The 22598-nt window shown below is 35.5% G+C and overlaps 1 protein-coding gene across 5 annotated transcripts in view; it reads left to right on the forward strand.

Annotated features, from left to right (window-relative positions):
* SEC24B (SEC24 homolog B, COPII coat complex component) overlaps positions 1-21317 on the forward strand; it is an 80059-nt gene extending 58742 nt beyond the window's left edge. For 4 of the 5 annotated variants that reach the window (XM_055587941.1, XM_055587943.1, XM_055587944.1 and 1 more), the window contains 17 exons: positions 1715-1817; positions 3431-3557; positions 4952-5061; positions 5900-6012; positions 8804-8922; positions 9281-9336; positions 9585-9791; positions 11881-12004; positions 12431-12589; positions 13087-13260; positions 13867-13977; positions 14613-14788; positions 15394-15531; positions 16196-16300; positions 17047-17139; positions 20086-20189; positions 20430-21317. In XM_055587941.1, coding sequence (XP_055443916.1) covers positions 1715-1817; positions 3431-3557; positions 4952-5061; positions 5900-6012; positions 8804-8922; positions 9281-9336; positions 9585-9791; positions 11881-12004; positions 12431-12589; positions 13087-13260; positions 13867-13977; positions 14613-14788; positions 15394-15531; positions 16196-16300; positions 17047-17139; positions 20086-20189; positions 20430-20544 — 2134 coding nt within the window. In that variant the 3' untranslated portion in view covers positions 20545-21317. Of the gene's footprint in view, positions 1-1714; positions 1818-3430; positions 3558-4951; positions 5062-5899; positions 6013-8803; positions 8923-9280; positions 9337-9584; positions 9792-11880; positions 12005-12430; positions 12590-13086; positions 13261-13866; positions 13978-14612; positions 14789-15393; positions 15532-16195; positions 16303-17046; positions 17140-20085; positions 20190-20429 lie in introns of those variants that run through there. The other variant, XR_008716877.1, reaches the window with a different exon arrangement.
* Positions 21318-22598: the final 1281 nt, after the last annotated feature.

The raw sequence follows: 22598 nt of genomic DNA on the forward strand, positions 1-22598 counted from the left end.
GTTTCTACTCAATTATGTGTAAAATACATAAAATACCTCGTACCTAAATAGCAGAGTATTAGGCTTTAGAGCATAGATTTAGAGTTTGACAGACCTAGGTACTTATCGTGGTTCCACTCAGTGTCTCAAATCTGTGTTGTCAACTGTATAACAGGAATAGTAATTGTGTCTGCATATTAAGATGAGTCATTCAGTATTTCAGTCAGTTCAGTTCAGTCACTCAGTCGTGTCCGACTCTGTGCGATCCCATGGACTGCAGCATGACAGGCTTTCCTGTCCATCACTAACTCCTGGAGCTTGCTTAAACTCATGTCCATCACGTGAGTGATGCCATCCAACCATCTCACCCTCTGTCGTTCCCTTCTCCTGCCTTCAGTCTTTCCCAGCATCAGGGACTTTTCCAGTGAGTCAGTTCTTCGTATCAGGTGGCCGAAGTATTGAAGCTTCAGCTTCAGTCCTTCCAATGAATATTCAGGACTGATCTCCTTTAGGATGGACTGGTTGGATCTCCTTGCAGTCCAAGGGACTCTCAAGAGTCTTCTCTAACACCACAGTTCAAAAGCATCAATTTTTCGGCACTCCGCTTTCTTTATAGTCCAACTCTCACATCCATACATGACCACTGGAACTGAATGCTTTCTAAATTAGGTGCCAGACACTGTTTCTAGGTGCTGGGAATGAAGCGGTAAACCAAACAAAGTTCTCAGTCTCGTACAGCCTGTATCCTATTAGGGAAGACACACTGTGAATAATCAAACCAATGGGTATGCACTGTAATCTCAGAATAACTGAAGTAGGGAATAGAAAGGATTGAGGTTGATTACTTTTAATTGAAGAGTCAGGATAGATTTTCCCAAGGAGTTAACATTTGAATAGAGGTCTGAATGAAATGAGAGAGCAAAATGTGACTCTGGAAAGAGAATGCTAAGCTGCATGAACAACAAATGCAGTGGTCCTGAAGCAGAAACCAGCTTGGTGTGTTCGGGGAACTCACCAGTGTGGAGTCAACCCATATCTGGATTATCTCTACATACTGTCAACCACTCTTCTTAAAATTCCTGTCACCGTTTCCAGCACCTCTGCTTTGTATCTCTGGTTGCTCCTTTATTGATTCTGTGTCTACTGATCTCAAGCACTAGTCTGTGAGAGGAATAGTGCTGGGGTGACACAGTGAACAAAAGGTTGCTGATAGAGAAGATAAGGTGCACAACTAAAGCAGGTCAGACTAACTGATGCCATAGAAGCATAAGTAGACCTCAGAGCACAGAGGAAGAAGTCTTTCCTTCTGACTTGTGATCAGGGTGAGGGTGGTTTCACAGGAAGCTAGAACTCTGATGAGTCTTAGAAAAAGGAGGCATTCAACAGGTGAAGGATGCACAGTAGAGCAGGAGCCGCATCCTTAAGATGCAAAAGTACCTTTTCACTCATGTTTTCTGCCCCCTCCTGTTCACGCCCTGATGGTCATACTAGAGTTACTGTGTTTTCCTGAGTGTGTTGTACTTTTTCGCCATGAAAATGTTGAGTCCTTAATTTGCATCTTTTGACATATAAATTACATATATACCTGTTAAGTCATCAGGACCCTCATAGTTCTGTAGTATGTCCAGTGATTTTCACGTATCCTCTTGACTGTCTAGCTGTCTGCAAGTATCCACATCAGTATTAATATTTTTCCTGATAGCTAACATAGTCCCTTTTGTTTCTGTCTTTACAGTTCATTTCGGTGTACTTTAACAAATATTCCACAGACACAGGCGTTACTGAATAAAGCTAAGCTTCCTTTAGGATTGTTATTACATCCCTTCAGAGACCTAACGGTAAAGTAACATATTTTAAGGTATTTGTGGGTGTTGACCTCTGTACTTATGTGCAAGATGTTTGGATTGTATATTTTCTTAGAATGTTTATTTCGTTTTATTGAAGGTAGAATTAATTATTTCAGTTTCGATACAACAAACGTTTTCTGTCACCTGCTGACAGGAGCAAAAACATAGAGGCAGATAATTGCGGTGCAAGATGACTAATACCTGTAACTAATCAGAATCTGTGACGTAGTTAGGTAATGAACACAGTACTGGAGGGGTTTCCTCTGGGTACAGTAGCAGGTGTTTTCTACAACAATGAGATCTGAGCTGGGTTTGGAAAAAGTAGTAGTTTTAGTGGTACTGTGGAATGGCCATAGGTAACAAACTTTAGCAGTTATTTTTAAACCTAAAGGAAATACCACCAGCGGTGCACAGTTAGGGAGGAAAACCATACAATTGTTCCCAACTGTATCAATCAAGTAACCCTTGTAATAATAAAGTCTAAATTCTTGAAGTCTATTGAATTAAAATGTTATTTTTTAAAGTTTCCATAGTCTATTTGACATAATACCTAGCATGCTGGATTTTTATACATATTCTGGTATTTCATGCAAGTATATTGTATTTAAACTAAAATTCCTAAACTTCAGAAGAAACATTTAATCAGATACATTTTATTTATACTTTATAAGTTGTATTTCGCCCTCATACTTCTTTATAACTGTGGTTTTTTTACCCTCTATTGCTAATGAGTTTCTTTTGCTCTCATTCAACCAAAAAATATTTTTTGATTACCTGTCATGCTGAGTGCTGAGGATACAAAGGTCATTAAGCTTCCTTGTGGAGTTTTCTTTCCTCAAGTGAAATAGAAAATAAAATAATTATAATATATGATAAGTACCTTCATTATATTCATTCAGTAAGTACTATTTGACCAGCTGTAATAAAATTGCAGCCTTTATTTCTAAACCAACATAGGTAATTTCCCAGATTCTGGAAGTGTAAATGCTAAATTGGAAGCAGTGACTTCCTTGGGAATGTAGAATTCTGGGTAATTTTTAATTTTCTCATTTTCAGTTAAATATATTTCCTGATATTTTCACAAATAACATGTAGTTACTTATGTATAAAGTTCCTGTCCCACACTAAGCCTTGAGAGCTGTACTGTCTTTAAGGCACGTTGTCCTTGGTTTCTGGCGACCGTGGTCCCCATCCAGGCTCTATGGTTGCCTAACGAGCAGGGCCTTGGAGTCTGGTACCAGGTGCAGTCAGGCAGCAAAGACAGACATCTTATACACTAGGAGTTTCTCACTCTTGCTTCTTATCAGTTTAGCTGATAAGCTGAGGTTATTATATTATCTTGGCCAACCAGACTTTTCTTCTCTGCCAGTAACTTTCATTACATTTGATTTGGCTTTATTTAGTGTTATTTTACAGTTTGTGTCAGAAGAGGGGGAAACTTGATAGCTGCTTATGTTGCTCAGCGCACCACTGGAATTTATTAAAATACTTCCGTTTCAAAACACAAATGTGTTTTCTGTTCTGCATAGGGAGCAGAGCAGTATGTGGTCCATTTTTCCTCTGGGGTGTTTTTTCTGCTACAACATCTTTATTCTTTTTCCTAGCAATTGCCAGTGATAACATCCAATACCATTGTGAGGTGCCGATCTTGTCGAACATATATCAACCCTTTTGTATCCTTCATTGATCAACGTAGATGGAAATGCAATTTGTGCTATAGAGTTAATGATGGTGAGTTTCATATTCTTTTTTAATATTTGTTTCATTTATTTGTCTGTTCCAGGTCTTAGTTGAGGATGTATAGTTGTGGCATGTGGAATCTTTAGTTAACAGCAGGTGAGCTCTAGATCTCGGACTAGGGATCAAAGCTGGGCCACCTGCATTGGGAGCAGAGTCTTAGCCATTGGACTATCAGGGAAGTCCCTCAGATTCTTAAAATAACGTGTCTTAGATTATTTTAGACATTTTGACATTGTTGCTATTATCTGGTGTCTCCTCACTGTTTATAAACTTTCATGACACTTTTAATGAAGAGAATGCAGGCTAGGGACACTTCATTTTTGGCTGGCCAAGGGGATAATTGATAATGCGGACTGCGACAGGGAGGGGAGAAGGTAAAAAGAACTCATAGATTATTTTTGAAGAAGTGAAGTGCAGCAGTGCAGCTCTGACAGATGAGAGCATGCGCACTAATCATGCTTGACCCTGACAGGTTTACGTTGTCTTCTTTCTGTACATGTGGTTCATTCAGCTCAGTGTAGATCTCTGCCGGTGTGTGTGGACACACGTGTGCATGTGCTTCTGCTGTCCCCTTCAGGGACATGTCTTAGATCCTCTTACGATGATTGCTTTCAAATCCGTGTTTCTGATTTCTTTCCCATGTCATGTGACATAATAAATAGGACATAAGCCTAAGAAGCAAGGTTACTTGTGTCCTGGTTTTCTCATCTGATTTCAGAAGATAAGTTTTCTTGTCCTCCTGATTTGTTTTTTTAAAGAAGGTTTAGGGGATTAGTTTTTACCATTCAGTTCAGTTCAGTCGCTCAGTCGTGTCCAGCTGTTTGCGACCCCATGAATCGCAGCACACCAAGCCTCCCTGTCCATCACCAACTCCTGGAGTTCACTCAGACTCACATCCATCGAGTCAGTGATGCCATCCAGCCATCTCATCCTCTGTCGTCCCCTTCTCCTCCTGCCCCCAATCCCTCCCAGCATCAGAGTCTTTTCCAATGAGTCAACTCTTCCCATGAGGTGGCCAAAGTACTGGAGTTTCAGCTTTAGCATCATTCCTTCCAAAGAAATCCCAGGGCTGATCTCCTTTAGAATGGACTGGCTGGATCTCCTTGCAGTCCAAGGGACTCTCAAGAGTCTTCTCCAACACCACAGTTCAAAAGCATCAATTCTTTGGCGCTCAGCTTTCTTCACAGTCCAGCTCTCGCATCCATACATGAGCACAGGAAAAACCATAGCCTTAACTAGATGGACCTTTGTTGGCAACCATTAGATCTTCACAAAGCTTTTATAAACTTCATAAATATTAATGAGAGAGGTATTTATTTCTAGGCATATATATGTATTTAGAAATTGTGCTACTAACTTTGTACTGGATTCCTAATCTTTTCTAGTTCCTGAAGAATTTATGTATAATCCCCTTACTCGATCCTATGGAGAGCCTCATAAACGGCCAGAAGTTCAGAATTCAACAGTGGAGTTCATTGCTTCTTCAGATTACATGGTAACTATTCAGTATTAAAATTAGTCCTGTAGTGCAATTGTATCGGTCATTTGGTAGTTTACTCTTAAGTGAATTCTTGTCTAAATTTTTAAATTGTCCATAGTATGATTTTTTTGAAATAGTGCTGAAACCTTGTACTTAACAAATAGTTAACTCTTTGTATCTTTGTAAAGATTACTTGATCTCCTAAAAGAACGCAGTTACATCACTAAGAAATGTTTCCTAAGAAATGTTTCCTAAGAAATATGTTTCCTAATTATCTACAATTTGTTGCCATTTTGATTTCATTACTTGCTTGTAATGAATATAAATATTCTTTTTACCATTTAGTATTTAAGATCCTTCAACAGAAAAACTCGTATTTTTGTCAAAAATTGCTTTTAAGAACTTGCTTTGCACTTAGCACTTAACCCTTGGGATTCAACTGCCATCAGGTGACCCAATGGTACTAATGATTGTCAGGTTTAAAAATATAAATGTTTAAAGTAAAATATTTTTAGGAGTAGGGAGAGGGTTTAAAGGTTAATATTTAATAATAAATGTTTAATTTTCCTTGGAAAGATATCTCAGCTATTACTGTATCAGGAAGACATTTAGCCCATCTGCTTAACCATTACTGTGTAATTACTGCCAAATCATGTTTAATCCATGAACAAATTTAAAAGAAAAAAAATCAAAGGAATGCCATTTTCATTACCTAAGATCTTATAAAATATTGATTCTATTTGTGTAGATACATATATATATATTACAATCAGTAAATATCCAGTACTAGTTGTGATATAAAAAGAATGACTTATACCTACTAAATATGTTACATTATTTCTATTCCTTTCAGCTCCGTCCACCTCAACCTGCAGTTTACTTGTTTGTTTTAGATGTGTCTCATAATGCAGTAGAAGCTGGATATTTGACAATTTTGTGCCAGTCACTGTTAGAAAATCTAGACAAGTAAGAATTTTTTTTTACTCATTGTGTGTGTGTGTGTGTGTGTGTATAAATGTATAAAATGTGAAGTGTGTTTATTAGCAATTTATGGGGTTGACTTTTATTAAGTTTGATTTCATTTATCACTAAAAGAGTACATCCTATCTACTTTAGAATAAAGCTCTATGTATATTATTTGGATTTATAACTTTATATCTGAATCTTAAAACCATAATAGTTTTAATACTTAGGAATTTAGATTTTATCTAACTATCCCCCTGACTTAGCAGTCTGTGCACTTAGATCCAGAAAACTCAACCTAGCCAGGGTATCAAGGATCTGGATGAGAGAAATCGAGCTGTAATTTATGCCTGAGCAAGAAGTTTTTCATAAGATAGTTTCAGATGTGCTAATGAGAAAATGAGCCAGATAAAGGGAAAGAGGGAATTGATACTGTGCTGAATATTTTAAGAAGCCAGAAACTGAACTGGCACATTAGTAAGAAGCTTTATGGTGAAAGGGGAAACAAAGTATAGGATAAGGTGATTAAACTTATTAGTCTATCTACCAGTATTAATCACGAAGGAGACCCTTAACTAACTTAAAAAGTGGATGTTCCAGGTCTCTGGGAAACAAAGTTGTTTGTACATTTCTTTTTCTACTCCAACACCCGTGAGAAGTATGACTTCAGGTTGTTTGTAATAGTAGCTTCCTACTGCAGTGGTTCTGGACTTGTGTAGAGGTGTAGGGGTGAATATATATTGAATATATATAAATTCTATATATAGTATATATTGAATATATTATATATATTGTGTATATATAATATATATAGTCAATATATATTGAATATATTGTGTATATATAATATATATATTCAATATATATTGAAATATATTTCAATATTCAAAATACATGAATGTTTTGTCAGAAGTACTTGGTAATTCCAAAAGGTTCTTCTCTCCCATTTTCCATTTGAGTTTGAGAGTCCTTATTCTGTTGAGTGCTAGCTCTAGTCACTATAATTGCATATCACTGATCTTGGCCTGTGCCTAAACTGATAACATTGAAACATTCAAGATTAAAAACATCCAGAGATATTAAATGATTTGCTTTAAGTTTCTGTTAGTAACTTAGTGATTTCATATTTTTGTCCTTGATTGAAGCATTTGCCCTTTTTAAGTCACAAGTGCTTAATTCAGACATGACTTTAGCAGTGAGTAGCAAAGGAAGACGCTCTGCAAAGAAATAGCTGTTAAGACTGAAGAGTTAGCTTGCTGGGAAGGTATTTGATGATACAGCATTAGAAATAGGAGCCAGTGCAGTGCAAGAGACCAGGGCTCAGTCCCAAGGTCGGGAAGATCCCCTGGAGAAGGAAGTGGCAGCCTACTCCAGTATTCTTGCCTGGAGAATTCTATGGATAGAGGAGCCTGGTGAACTACATACAGTCCATGGGGTTGCAAACAGTCAGACACGACTGAGACAAACACATTCACTTTTCACTTTCAGCAAAGATAAGTGATTATTTGCAAATTAAATGGTCTATGGAAAGCCAAAAAGATAATATTGGGAATGAAAAATAGTTTTTAAAGTGTATATGTTTGATTAAAGTGGAAATTAAAAGTATCAGAAAAGTAAAAAAGTAAAGGTTATAGGATAGCAATAAGATATTATCATGCTTTTGGAAAGGGCTGTGTATATAACTTTGAGAAAGGAAATTTGATGCTGGAGCGGTTCTAGCTCAGCTTTGTATTTTGGCCTAGAGGTATGTAGTCTCCATTGTGATTGCTAACAAATGACTGTAATAATCAGTGACCTTAGAAATCTCAAAGAAGTGAAGAAATTAGTCTGTAGAAACAAGATAAACCTTGACCAGTATTGCTAAGCTAAACACCTACATAACTCGTTGTTTTCTGTGTTCTGAAATGCCTTTTTTAAAAATTGGAATATAATTGCTTTACAGTGTTGTGTTAGTTTCTGCTTTACAGTGTCATGAATCAGCCTCTGAGTAGCCTGATTGATCCTTCATAATAATCACAGTGCTGCTTGCTTTGATGCACACTGTTTTGGCATCCTGTAATATTAAAAAATATCTTTAAAGACATTGCTAAAACAATAAATTACATAAAAAATTGTAATAAATTACATGTAAAAATTATAGCAGTTAACATGATGGTACTTAGAAATATACTGATACTTTTGTAAGACAAGGCATCTATCTTATTAATAAAGATAGCTTTTTTTTTGACAGACTTTAAATGGTTATTTATTCTTTGCTATATTATTGACTTGAATACTGACAGAAAATTTGAATACTTGAATACTCAGAAAATTTTTAAAAGAGTGATCATAGATAAAATGTCTTGATGTTTCTGAATGTGGTTTTTATTTAAAATTTTACATGTTAAAATCTTTTCTTGAATAGTACTCATTTTGTCAATCTGTCCTTAAAATACTGAAACAACATACATGATTTTTGTAATATTGAAACTGAAAATATGAGCAATTTTTACTTAAAAGAGTTTGTTTCAGAGGAAAGTTAGCAAGAAATCTTTGTTTTTTAAGCATATCATTTTAAGTTTTGATTTATTATTTGAAGATAGTAATGTTATCAGAGGCATGAACTCTAAACATGTCTGGTTTCATCTGAAAATGGAATGTTTTATACTTATTCTTTTCTGATATGCATTGGTTTAGATAGGGGTAACTATTCTGTCCTGTATATAAAAACATAAACAATTATTATTAGTTTTTTTTTTAAAATAGAATATGTCACTTAGCAGTTTGAATTTAAAATTATCATTTTTATCTTTAGGCTCCCTGGAGATTCACGAACAAGAATAGGATTCGTGACCTTTGATAGCACTATTCATTTCTACAATTTGCAAGAAGGATTATCACAGCCTCAAATGTTGATTGTATCTGATATAGATGGTAAGCAGTGAATAAAACAAAACTCTATTAATAAAACAGAATTTTGAAATTAAGGATACTTTTTTTTTTACAATACATCTTGTCATAATGCTGTACAGATAATTTAGCTCATTAGATATTTGTTTTAAAATAATTGCTTTCCTGGAAAGTACTTGAGTCAAAGTTTTTTACACCTACGTATGTGTACTTACACATGCTCACACACACACATGTATGATATGTACAGAGGATATATATTAAATAAAGCAATATTGTGCATACCCTTTATATGTATGGACTTAGAAAACTAAGATTTTTTTAATTCAAAATTCTTTTGAGTTTATTTATATTTTGGTTAAAATATATGTTTTCCCTATAGATGTTTTTCTACCTACTCCGGATAGCTTACTTGTGAATCTATATGAAAGTAAAGAGGTGAGATTGAATTTTTTTTTTTTTTTAAGTATTAAAGTATTTCTGTTACTTCAACTGATTGTAATGTTGAACATGTGTTTCCTTGGTATATATTAACATTGCAGTAAACAATGTAGGTAGCGTATCTGTTGACTACTCACTTTACAGTCCTCCAAAATGTAGTGGCATATACTGTACTCTGGAATATTTTAAAGAAGACTATTGCCCTTCCTTCTCAGTAATTCAACTTTTAATCTTTGTTTTCCCAGCTTATAAAAGACTTATTGAATGCATTACCAAATATGTTCACCAATACAAGAGAAACACACAGTGCCCTGGGTCCTGCTCTCCAGGCTGCCTTTAAATTAATGTCTCCAACAGGTGGCCGTGTGTCTGTATTTCAGACACAGTTACCTTCCTTGGGGGCAGGACTTCTGCAGTCCAGAGAAGATCCTAATCAGAGATCAAGCACAAAGGTATTTTATATTAGTTCCTCTCTTATATTCAAGATCATGGCATCTACCTCTATTGACTTGTTTAATTATTTTTTAGTCTATTTTTCTAATTCTTTGATAGTAAAAAAAAAAAAAAAACAACTGGTAAGAGAGTTTAATTCAAATTACCATTTTGTTGTTGTGTTGCAGTGTGTTCTTTTTAATATTTTGTTTATGAGTCATAGAAATTTAGAAATTATCTACTATAAGCCTTTTTTTACAGATGAGGAAACAGATTAAAGTCTTGCCAAAAGTTAAATAAATATTTAATGGTAAAGATGTGACTTGGATTTTCTGACTCTAGTGTTCTTTTCTATTTCACAATTGATAAAACTTATTAAATCTGAGATGTAATTTAATATGCACATATTAATAAACTTTTAATGAAGGTAATACAAATCACTGTATAAAACATGGAACGTGCAAACATATAGATGATCGGTTATCTTACTGTCAAGATAATAGTAGTTAAATAAATATAAGTAAGCGCAGTTGGGCATCATACATATATACTATATTTTTTTGTTGACTTTTTTCACTAAAGTGAGCATTTACTCATAGTGAGCATTTTTGGAGGTCCCTAAAAATTCTACTTAAGAAAGGTTTTTTAGTAAATGTGAGAAACATGATTTTGTTAATTGCCTTCTTGCTGTTTAAGAGTGAAATGAGGCTGAATGTTCCGAGGGTTTTACAGTGAAGTCTTGGTCAGGGTATTTTAACCCCAATTTCAAATACTCGTTTTTGTTCTGTAAATAAGTTTTGTCTGACCTCAACTTGTATATATGAAAATGTCCATTGCAACTAGTTATGAGTATGAATTAAACAGTTTTAATAGTGTTGTAAATCTTTGGCCACATATTCAGTTTTTCCCTAAGATAAATTCCTAGAAGTGAAATTATTGGATCGATGAGTATAAACTGTATTTAACATTATTATTTTATTTTACTTATTGGGATTTTTAATCAACCTGTACTCTTAAGGACTCTGACCTTCTGGGCACCAGTAAGGATTGCTACTGTTTTATTCTTTACCAATTTGCTAAAGAAGAATAGCACTGTGTTTTACTTTTGAATAGCACCGTATTTTACTTTTTATGAAATTGTGTTTTTAAATTGCTTTTGAGAAAGAAGCTAATTTCAAAATAAACTGGGGACAAGTATATTTTTTAACTCATCAACAAGTACAGCTAGCTTTATCCAGTGCGTTGATCCATCATAATCCATTATGAAATACTGAACAAAAGCAGTGTTTACTGATTTCTTTGATACAGTTTTGGGTTTTTTGTTCTCATGTAACTCTTAGAAGTATTGTCTATCTGCCTGAGACTCAAGAATTTAAGTGTCTGTTCTGTTTTAAACTCTAATATAATAATCATACACTATAATTGAAACATTTTGTTGTGCAATGTAGTGAAATAATTAAGAACTTGGAGCCTGGCTCTTGCATTCTTAACTCTTCTCTAGTGCCATCTCCTCAGCTTAAGTGTCCTGATACCAACTGGAAAGACTTTGCTTAATCTGTTAGTCTCTCCTGTTATTGTGTAACAATATACATATAATAATTGGTAACAGCACTCATTCTGGAGCCAGACTGCTTGGATATTCCAGCATCTACCACTCAATAACTATGTAATTAGTCATTTGTTTGCCTCAGTTTCCTCATCTGTAAAATGTTGTTAACTCTGTGAAATATATATTATTATGAGGATTAAATAATTTTAATTATATAAGACATCTATGCTGCCCTGCTGCTGCTAAGTCGCTTCAGTCATGTCTGACTCTGTGTGACCCCATAGACGGCAGCCTACCAGGCTCCCCTGTCCCTGGGATTCTCCAGGCAAGAACACTGGAGTGGGTTGCCATTTCCTTCTCCAATGCTGCCCTATATGTGCTTTTATAAATGTTAGTGATTATTCTCATAGGAAATCTATGCCAGCTACCTAGACATAAAAAAAAAAAAAATCCATAGTTTGATAGGGGGACAGACAATATTCTCTTCCTGATTGTAACAGACAGAAATATATGCGTAATTCAAGATTTTCTAGCTCTTACTTTATGACCTATTGACTTAGGTTGTACAACATCTTGGCCCTGCAACTGATTTTTATAAGAAACTCGCTTTAGACTGCTCAGGGCAGCAGACTGCAGTGGATCTGTTCCTTTTAAGTTCACAGTATTCTGATCTCGCTTCTCTAGGTAAGGAGATAACATTGTATTTATCTGTTTTTACATAAACATTTTTAGCATATAATTAAATGTAAATTCTTTACTAAGAGTTCTCAGTTGTTTGGGGAGAAAGACCTGTGAATTAGATAACGTCTATGAAAATTACCACTAAACTTTAAAAAAAAACCCTAACCCTATACAAATATAAAATGCCAATCTGGGTTGTTGTTTTTATTTAAATACAATTCTTTTACCATTCTGCTCAACAGTAAACTTAATATAATGTTTTATAAATATATCTTTCTCAGATTTATATATTATCCCCATTTTTGACCACTGTATGTTTTTTTTTCATTATAACTTAGATTTCTTCATAATACAGAATCTGTACTGCTGTTGGACAAGTAAAATGTTATCATTTTCAGTAGCTAATACTTTTCCTTTTTCTCTCTAAAGCTTGCATGTCCAAGTATTCTGCAGGGTGCATCTATTATTACCCATCTTTCCACTATACTCACAATCCGTCGCAAGCAGAAAAGTTACAAAAAGATCTAAAACGGTATCTCACAAGAAAAATTGGATTTGAAGCTGTTATGAGAATAAGGTGTACTAAAGGTATGAAATTATAAAAATTATGCTTTATATTATATACTTTTTTCAAAATTAATAAGCATTCACATATTGACAACCTGTGACCACCTTTCATTATCATAAAAAAGATTTTCTACTTGATCCAACTAGCTGTACTGTTTTAAATATTATTATTAAATAATCATTGTTCAATTTTTTAAGTAATTTGAATAAGTAGGCAGAGGAAATGCTTTGCCTTATTAGGAGGAAGTCAAGAGAAAGCCCATATTGGAGGTGATTTCAGATGAATTTGAGGAATAGGGAGGATCTTAAGTGAAAATTGTCAAATTCATGAATGACCTTTGCCTTCCTCATCAAACAGCCTTCAGTTTGGGTTATCTCTGTTTTATGTGAAAAGTATTGCTCCCCAGTAATCCTTTTGATTCAAAATCAGAGATATTTTTTATTTAAAAAGTAGCTTTAACCTGAGGTAAAGAGACTAGTGCTACCTCATGTTTTATAACAAGTTTTCTTTTCCCTAGGTCTTTCCATGCACACTTTTCATGGAAATTTCTTTGTCCGTTCCACTGATTTGTTATCCCTCGCCAACATCAATCCCGATGCTGGATTTGCAGTACAACTCTCTATCGAAGAAAGTTTGACAGATACTTCCTTAGTGTGCTTTCAAACAGCCCTATTATATACATCTAGCAAAGGTAATGTTGACAGAAGTGAAATGTAACCTGCCCCAGTAATTCTCCCCTCTTTTCACCTACCGGGAGACTGGGTGGGGATAGTGAACACCAATGGGAAATAATGGAATTTGTGTTCATCAAATATACGTTCCGTTCTTTTTTTTAATACTCATTTTTGAATCTTCAGAGAGTACCTTTTTTGACCTGTGGAAGACTTGGACTCCCAAAATCATATTAGCATAATAACTCAAACTAAATCTGTCTGGGTTATCCTGAGCGTTATTTCTTTATCCATAACATGAGAAATTCTCCATGGCACTTAAGGTCTATGTGGTCTGTTTTCTGACATTATACCTTGTAACATAATTTAGAATGAGTAATGCTAAGATGAAAACCAGAACCTAGTGTTCAAAATATAGTGTATGTTCATAGTCTATGTTCAGGTTTAGAGAATGTTTAATTTTCTTTAAAACATGTTCATTGTAAAACTTTGGTTTTGCCATTTCAAAATTCTGTTGGTAATTTCATACCATCAAACAATAACTTGAATAATATTTTGACCTATTTGCTTCCTTTATTTCTTGGCCTAATGTATTTTGCAATGACATGGATTCACCCTTTGACTAGGTGAGCGGAGAATCAGAGTGCACACTCTTTGCTTGCCAGTGGTCAGTTCACTAGCAGATGTATACGCAGGAGTGGATGTACAAGCTGCCATCTGCCTCCTGGCAAATATGGGTAAGTAAAAAAGTGACGCAACGGGTGAAATATATTTTTCTATACTAAAAACTGAAGCCTGGGCATTGTTTTACCCTAGAAATTCCTCATTTAAAAAGTATTTATATTTTACATTTTCATTTACAACAGTGTGAATTGGGCTGTTCTCATTCTTACAAATTCTTTAGTTTAAAAATCATGTGTGGGATTCATAATCATTAAAAACTGGTAGCATCTCAAGTGTTTTTCAAATGGGGACTTCATGAACAAACTGTGGTACCTCCATATGATGAAATACAACTCGGCAATAAAAAGGAATGAACTGTTGATATGTGAACAGACGTGGATGACTCTCAAAGGCGTTATGCTAAGTGAAAGAAGCTAAACTCAAAACGCTACATACAAAGGATTCATTCATTCAACATTCTGGAAAAGTGAAAAGTATCAGAAGAATAGCTGACTGATGATCAGGGTTGGTGGCAGGAGGAGGATTTTTACTACAAAGGGGCAGCCACACTCAAGGGAACAACTGAAATGTATTTTTCTAATCTAAAAATGAACTTTCTGTTTCTTAAGTACTGCATGTAAATTTTCTCTCTCACAGTATTCACTGGCATCTAATGCTTAAAAACTTTTTCATTTTGGTTGCTTTATAGCTGTGGATCGATCAATTTCCTCAAGTCTATCGGATGCAAGAGATGCCTTAGTGAATGCTGTGGTGGATTCCTTATCTGCATATGGCTCAACTGTCTCAAATGTGCAGCACTCGGGGTTGATAGCACCCAGCTCCCTCAAGTTATTTCCTCTCTATGTTTTGGCCCTTCTCAAACAGGTAGCTCTCTATATACTGTTAGATTTAATAGTCTTTTGAAATTTTCAATATATAGGTTTCCAAACCTAGTTTTTCTGGTGGGTGGTAGGGGATTAAATACTTGATTAAGTTGCAGCTTAGCATTGGAAGAGTCATAAGCAGGAAGAGATGAATGGAAAATGAAGGTGTGCAAATACATGATGACCCTCATGAAACTGTATGCTCTCACTCTAGTGTGTGGGAGCAGTGTGAATAATGGTGTGCATGTAGCACACTCCTAGTGTGTGCTCCGGGAAAGAGACTCTAAGGAAAGGGCCTGCTGTTCACTGAGCATCTTCCCAAGCCTCAGGCACCGTAATACGTGTTATATACACATCATCATATTTAATCCTTACAACTGCCTAGAGGTATTATTTCCCCCTTTTTTCTTACGATGTCAATATACCTTTGAGAAGCTAAGTAACTTGCTCACGTATCTACCAATTAAATTCTGAGAGCTGAAAACTGAATCCAGGCCTGTCTGGCGTGAAGGCTGTGCTTTCCCGTGGCTGATGGCATATATCTGTTTTAATATTTGTCCCCTATATTTATGTTTTACTGAAAATGTATATTGTTTCTCCATGTAGAAAGCATTTAGAACCGGCACAAGCACACGCCTGGATGATCGTGTATATGCCATGTGTCAGATAAAGTGTCAGCCACTTGTTCATCTAATGAAAATGATTCATCCCAACCTGTACAGGATAGACAGATTGACAGATGAGGTATGGTTTTTTTTTTCATTGTGTTTGAAATTTTTTAATTTAAATTTATTTGGGTGTCTTGATTCTGCATCTAAGATAGCAGTGTATTGTTAACAATTTCTTCCATCTCTTTTTCCCCTGTGACAATAATACATTAAATACAGACGTTAACTACGGATTTGATTAGACAACAGGACTAGTAGATAGTGTCATGGTTATGGCATTTTCAAAAATAGTTTCGTATGGGAAGTGATTCACAAAGCTGCATTATAGAAGGGTATTTCCATTTGTATTTTGAAGATACTGACAGTTTCTGATGTGATCAGAGTGCAACTTTCACTATATTATTGTAAAATAATCTGGTATGCAACAGTATGTTTAGTATGCAAATATGTAATGTCTTTTTTCCTACTCTTTGGACTCAAAAAGTCCTTTGTAGCAGATATTGTAGTTGTACTTTTAATATATCCTGACCCCAGAAGGGAAGGAAATGGGCAGATCTTTTTACCTAGTCAAGTTTTTGTCTTTTAAATTTAAATACCTTTGTTCAAAGGTCAACTGTAGTTTTTACATATTACAAAATTATCAAGTATCATTTTTCAGTATCAGAGCTAGTGGCCATTAGCTTCCAGCCTGGGATAATAGTAATGGAAGGTCATTCACATTCTATCTTTTTTCTTTTCAGGGGGCAATACACGTTAATGACAGGGTTGTACCTCAGCCACCTCTTCAAAAATTGTCTGCAGAAAAACTGACACGAGAAGGTGCTTTCCTTATGGACTGTGGCTCTGTAAGTACCTTTTAGTGACAAAGCTCCTTTTGCAGCTGGCAAAAGGAGAAACACAGGATCTGTTACCACAGATGAGGCAATGAAAGGTGGATTGGGAACTCAGGGACAATAAATTGGAACTGGCTCAGGAGATCAATTTATTGAAGAGAAGTAAAGAGATAAATTCCTTACTTCAAGGAATTTTTCTTCTAGAATCATAAAATTTTAAGGGACCTCAAGAATTTTTCTAGTTCAACTTGATCTATTGTCTGAAATGCCATTAATAATTAGGATTTCATGAGATGTCATTGGACAGGGTGGTGGTGAAGGGTGTCAGAACAGGCAGGGTGGCTTCATGAATGACACCTTGTGACCAGGAAAAGAAGTCCAATAGCCACAGTACGGGGTGGGGCAGTGGTAGGGGGCAGGGGACATTAGTACAGAGACAGTGATTGAAATAATGGAAACAGTGGGTAGGAAATACAGTAAGTCATATATCTTGGTTGAAGCATTGGGGAAAGAGTAAGGAAAATGGTAAATGTATTTTATGAGAAGCTTGAAATTTAAGCAGAAGAGATATGAGCCATTCTGGATTCCTGGATGCAGGTTCCAATATGCAGGTTCCAGGTTTCCTTTTTACTTTCATGTTTGTTCCTACTTGATTCGAGCTAGTGTACTGTGCCTCTTTTATGCTTGATGATTTTGAGAAAATTAGCTGTAATGGGTTTCCAATTAGGGAGTGTTACTGTGATTTGTTTTGTTTTTAGGTTTTTTACATTTGGATTGGAAAGAGCTGTGACAATAACTTTATAGAGGATGTGCTTGGGTATCCTGATTTTGCATCAATACCACAGAAAATGGTCAGTGGATTCATATAGCTTTAACTTTTTGTGTACTTGTTTAATTTTTTTTTTTTTGAGATATAATGCACATAAGAGTCACCATTTTAATCATTTTAAAATGTACAATGCATTTGTTTTTATTATATTCACAGTGTTTACAACCATTTCCAGTATATAATTTCAGAGCATTTACATCACCTCAGAAAGAAACCTGTATCTCCCAACCTTTCTGTTTTCCCTGGGCAGCCACTAACCTACTTTCTATCTGTGTGAATTTGCCTATTCTGGACAGTTCATATATATGAATCACACAGTGTAAGGCCTTTTGAGTTTGGCTTCTTCTCACCATGATTTCAACATCCATGTTGTAATGTGTGTCAGTACTTCCTCCTTTTTTATGACTAAATAATAGTCCATTGTATGAATATATCACATTTTGTTTATCCAGTCATCTCTTCTTGGACATTTAGGTTATCTCTACTCTGGTGCTATTGTGAGAAGTGCTTCCATGAGCAGTTTGTGTACAAATGTTTGTGTCAACATGTTTTCAAGTTCTCTTGGATATGTAACTAGAAGTAGAATTGTTGGGTCATATGGTAAATTTTTTAAGCAACTCCAGACTATTTTCCTGGAGAAGGCAATGGCAACCCACTCCAGTACTCTTGCCTGGAAAATCCCATGGATGGAGGAGCCTGGTAGGCTGCAGTCCATGGGGTCGCTAAGGATTGGACGCGACTGAGCGACTTCTCTTTCACTTTTCACTTTCACACATTGGAGAAGGAAATGGCAACCCACTCCAGTGTTCTTGCCTGGAGAATCCCAGGGACGGGGGAGCCTGGTGGTCTGCCGTCTATGGGGTCGCACAGAGTCGGACACGACTGAAGTGATTTGGCATAGCGTAGCAGACTATTTTCCAACAACTTTAACTTGTCTAATTTAAATTATTTTGCTGATAATAAACATAATTTTTTCAGTAAGCCTGTACTGTATGTATGTAGATACCAAAGAAAGGTGATTCCGAAAGCAGTTCTCTATGCTACTTAATGGAAAAGGCCTACCTTATTCTTGGATATTGTAAATATTCCCTTTCTCCTAAAATTAACATAAGTCAATGTAATTCTTAACCACATTCTCTGTTTGATTTATTTTTTTAAATTTGCCACATTAATCCAGAGTTTATTTCTAAGACTCAACAAAGAAGAAAAATGAGAAAATGATTTGAACAGGTAATTCATAGGTGGAAATTATAGTAGTGGCCATATGGATCAATGTTCAGCTTCATTTATAATTAAGAAAACAAAATAAACTATTAATAACAGCATAGTATTTCTTTCATTTATCAGATTTTGCTCCCTGGTAAAAATTTTTTTTAATCTGATAATAGGCAATAATGCAGAGGGGATAGGTCAGCAGGCCTATTGATTGGACTGTATACATTTACACAGTCTTTAGGAGGGCCATTTGACAATATCTGTTGAAATTAAAATCACACAGCATATGACACAGTAAATTATTTACTCCTAAGAATGTATCCTGTAGATATACTCATGGAAGTATTCATATGTACACATATACTTAAGAGGATATCGTGCTTGTATGCCAAGTCTCTTCAGTCATGTCCAACTGTTAGCGACCTTTGGACTGTAGCCCAAGCTTCTCTGTCCATGGGATTATCCAGGCAAGAATACAGGAGTGCGTTGCCATGCCCTCCTCCAGGGGGATCTTTCCGACCCAGGGACTGAACCCGCATCTCCTGCGGCTCTTACATTGCTGGTGGATTCTTTATCACTGAGCCACCAGGGAAGCCCCAGTTAAATCTATGAATCTATTAAAAAGAATACAATCTGAAAAAGAAAACAGTGTGCATAATATCCATTTGTATTTTCAAAATGTGTTTCTATATATAATAGTGGCTATATTATATATCGGAGAAGGCAATGGCACCCCGCTCCAGTACTCTTGCCTGGAAAATCCCATGGATGGAGGAGCCTGGTGGGCTGCAGTCCATGGGGTCACTAAGAGTCGGACACGACTGAGCGACTTCACTTTCACTTTTCACTTGCTTCATTGGAGAAGGAAATGGCAACCCACTCCAGTGTTCTTGCCTGGAGAATCCCAGGGACGGGGGAGCCTGGTGGGCTGCCGTCTATGGGGTCGCACAGAGTCGGACACGACTGAAGCGACTTAGCAGCATATTATATATATTTAGAAAATATATGAAAGAATGTACATAAAAACATGTTTTTCTTGTACTTTTTAAATCCTGATATAAATTTAAATATAATTAACCCAAACTTTTCTGTTTAAATTTTTGTATACTATGTACTTTGGAAAAAACTCATTGCACACATAGAAGAATATACTTTTTCTTCATTGCAGGTGGATTCTTTACTGTCTGAGCCACCAGGGAAGCCCTCAGATATACATATACACACACATATACATAAAAGAATAGATTCTTTAGGTCTTTTAAAAAATAGTCTTGATATGGTTTTTAAATATAACTAAACATTCACACTATTCTTTTAACTTTCTTGCCCTTAAATATTAAGGACAAAGGAAACATAAAATTCTGTAAGAATGTCTGTTATTAGAATAATGTATAATTGTTTATAAGTGAAATTGAAGCTTAATGATAGCCCCCCTGATCTGAATATTTCCTTTGGAAGAAACAAAAAGTATAATACAATATGAGTAACATACTAATTGTGTGTGTTTTATTGACTTGTCTGGAAAAACTATAATATTCAGGTAAAATATCAGTGGCATGCTTATCATTAAATATGTCTTATTAGTCAGAAAAACAGATTTATCAACAATATAATAAATTTCTTGTGTTTGGTTGCTGCTGTTGGGGCTGTAATCAAGTGCTGGTGTTTGGTGGTGGTGGTGATTATGATTGAGTTCTAATACTGCCTAAGTCTGTGAGAAAGAAAATGACTTCCTAATTGCATTTTTTGCCAGACACATCTTCCAGAGCTAGACACACTTTCATCAGAGAGAGCCAGATCCTTTATAACTTGGCTTAGAGACAGCAGACCATTAAGCCCAGTTCTTCATGTGGTAAAGTAAGTACTTCTGTAACTTAATTATGAAATTGTCTTATCCTGTCCAATCCATGTGAAATTGTTTGTCTTCAAATCAAATTTTAAATAATAATATCAGAACACATTGTAGTGGTAGAAGGCTGTTATTTGATTAACATCCCCTATCCTTTTTCGTAAAAGTCCCCACATATTTTTTCTAATGTATAAGTATTCTTTTTAATAATATGCATTTTTAGATAAATATTCCTTTTTCTTTTTCAGAGATGAGAGTCCTGCCAAAACAGAATTTTTTCAACATTTGATTGAAGACCGGACAGAAGCCGCCTTCTCTTACTATGAATTTTTGCTTCATGTTCAGCAGCAGATTTGTAAGTGAAGTGAAATAAAGTTGAATAAGAAGAAAGAGATCTATAACCTAGGTAAAGCATAATCTGTCAGAGAAGCACTTGGGAAATTTGAAATGAAGGCACTTGTTACAAGAGGCAGCGCGTAGCATAGCGCCTTGTCTGTTAGCAAAAGGTAAAGAGGAAGAAGGAACAGATTTTCTTCACCCTGTTTGATGCTGATGATGCTGTCTCACCAAGTATATTTTGAATTGGTTTCCACACATTTCCAGAGTGCCGCAGTACAGTTCTCTGTTCATTGCAAGCTGGCAAACTTCTGTAGCTATGTGGGATGATATGTCAATGAAAAATTAGATAAATTCTTTTTTCTTATAATTAATATAACACTTCTGGACTTAAACTTTGACAGGAGATGCCAAAAGGCAGTGGTACCGTGTTATTTGTTTATATGAATTACTTTTTAACAAGGAATGATTCATATTCATTAAATGAATTCAATATTTTCCCTGTAAAAACAATAGAGTTTCAGTACATGAACTATAGAAAAAAATATATATATAATGTACATAAATGTTACATTTGTAAAAAAAATGTAAAAATGTAACTACAGAATATGAATTGCTTAAACTGTGCTGCATTGTTGGATGACAACTCTTTTTGTCGCAGTTAGAGAATGAGGTTGACTAATGCATATTATGAATTGAGTCCACAAAAGAAACACAAAACTCTTTGTAATTCTGTTAAATCTTTTATGTGGATTTATTTATGATCAGCCTACTAATTAAAAATATTTTGCTTGACAATATGGCTTGGTGTTTTGTGTGTTTATGGTTGGGGGAGAATTGGTGGTATTCTTACATCTAGGATGTATTGGATTTACTGCTCGAGGAAATGCAATGATACTGTATTTCAACTAGTAATATATGTGAACATGTTTTCATTAATTTTGTGGACATTACCAAGTACTTACTCTGTTTGTATTTGAAAACAAACCCTACTTTCAAAATATATATGACTGTTAACTAATCATAACCTTAATTTGTCTTTCTTGGTTAAATTAGGCATTCTTTTTCCTTGCACATTCATAGCAAAATTTTTATAACATGTGACTATCCTATTTAATTGACTTTTAAGATTACCATCTGGAACTTTGAGAGCGATCTTATTCTGATTTTAAAAAAATCTCGTTTACTAACATTTATTTACTATAAAAACTGTTAATGATCCATTAGGTTGTAGAATAAAATTTTATTATAAACACTATAAAAGTCCTACTGATGAACTTTGGAAGGGAAAAGGCTCTTGATGTGTGTGATGAGTGGTTTTGCGCTTGTTGGATCTCTTTTCTTTGGATAAAAATAAAAGTACTCTCTCCCATTCCCTGCTGGAAATGAGAGGTTAAATGACTCACCCTAAATGACATTACTAATTAGTGACAGAGCTGATAGTAGAAGTCAGATGTTCTACCCACCCACCACCTACTCCGAGCCCAGCCCACCCCCAGCGCTGTGTGTGTCCCCGTGCCCTGCGGCCTCCAGCAGGAGAGAATCTTACAGAATCAGGAGAAACTGCAGTGTTCCACGGGCAGCTATATACTGTAATTACACAATACGGAGTATTGTGTTTCTAAATATTTTTGTCTTTGGATAGTTTGTTCCTCATTTAATAGGTATTTATTAGCACTTAATACTTGCTAGATATTGGTTTATGCTCAAAACACAGAAAATCCTGATTTCACAGTGCTTACACTCCAGAGTGAGTGTGTGGACTGGGGAAAAGAGCACATTTGTGTGTCAGGTGTGGGAAATACAACGGGGAAAAATAAGGCAGAAAAAGTATCAAGAATGCTGGTTTTGACAGTAACTAGGGAGGCCCTTCTGAAAAGGTGACCATTGAAGAGAGCCATGTGGCTATCTGGAAGGAGAGGCATCCGGGGGGTGAATCTTTATGGTAGGTAAATGTGGAAGTTAACCTGGTCACTGTGGTGTTCCCTATTAAAGAAGCACTTGGAGTCATCAGTTGAGAAAGGGTAAAGAGTATTAGAATCCCAAGAAATAGTCTCCTAAGAAGAGTAAGAGATTGGTTG

This window comes from Bubalus kerabau, chromosome 7, assembly GCF_029407905.1.
Source record: "Bubalus kerabau isolate K-KA32 ecotype Philippines breed swamp buffalo chromosome 7, PCC_UOA_SB_1v2, whole genome shotgun sequence".
NCBI classification, from domain to species: Eukaryota; Metazoa; Chordata; class Mammalia; order Artiodactyla; family Bovidae; genus Bubalus; species Bubalus kerabau.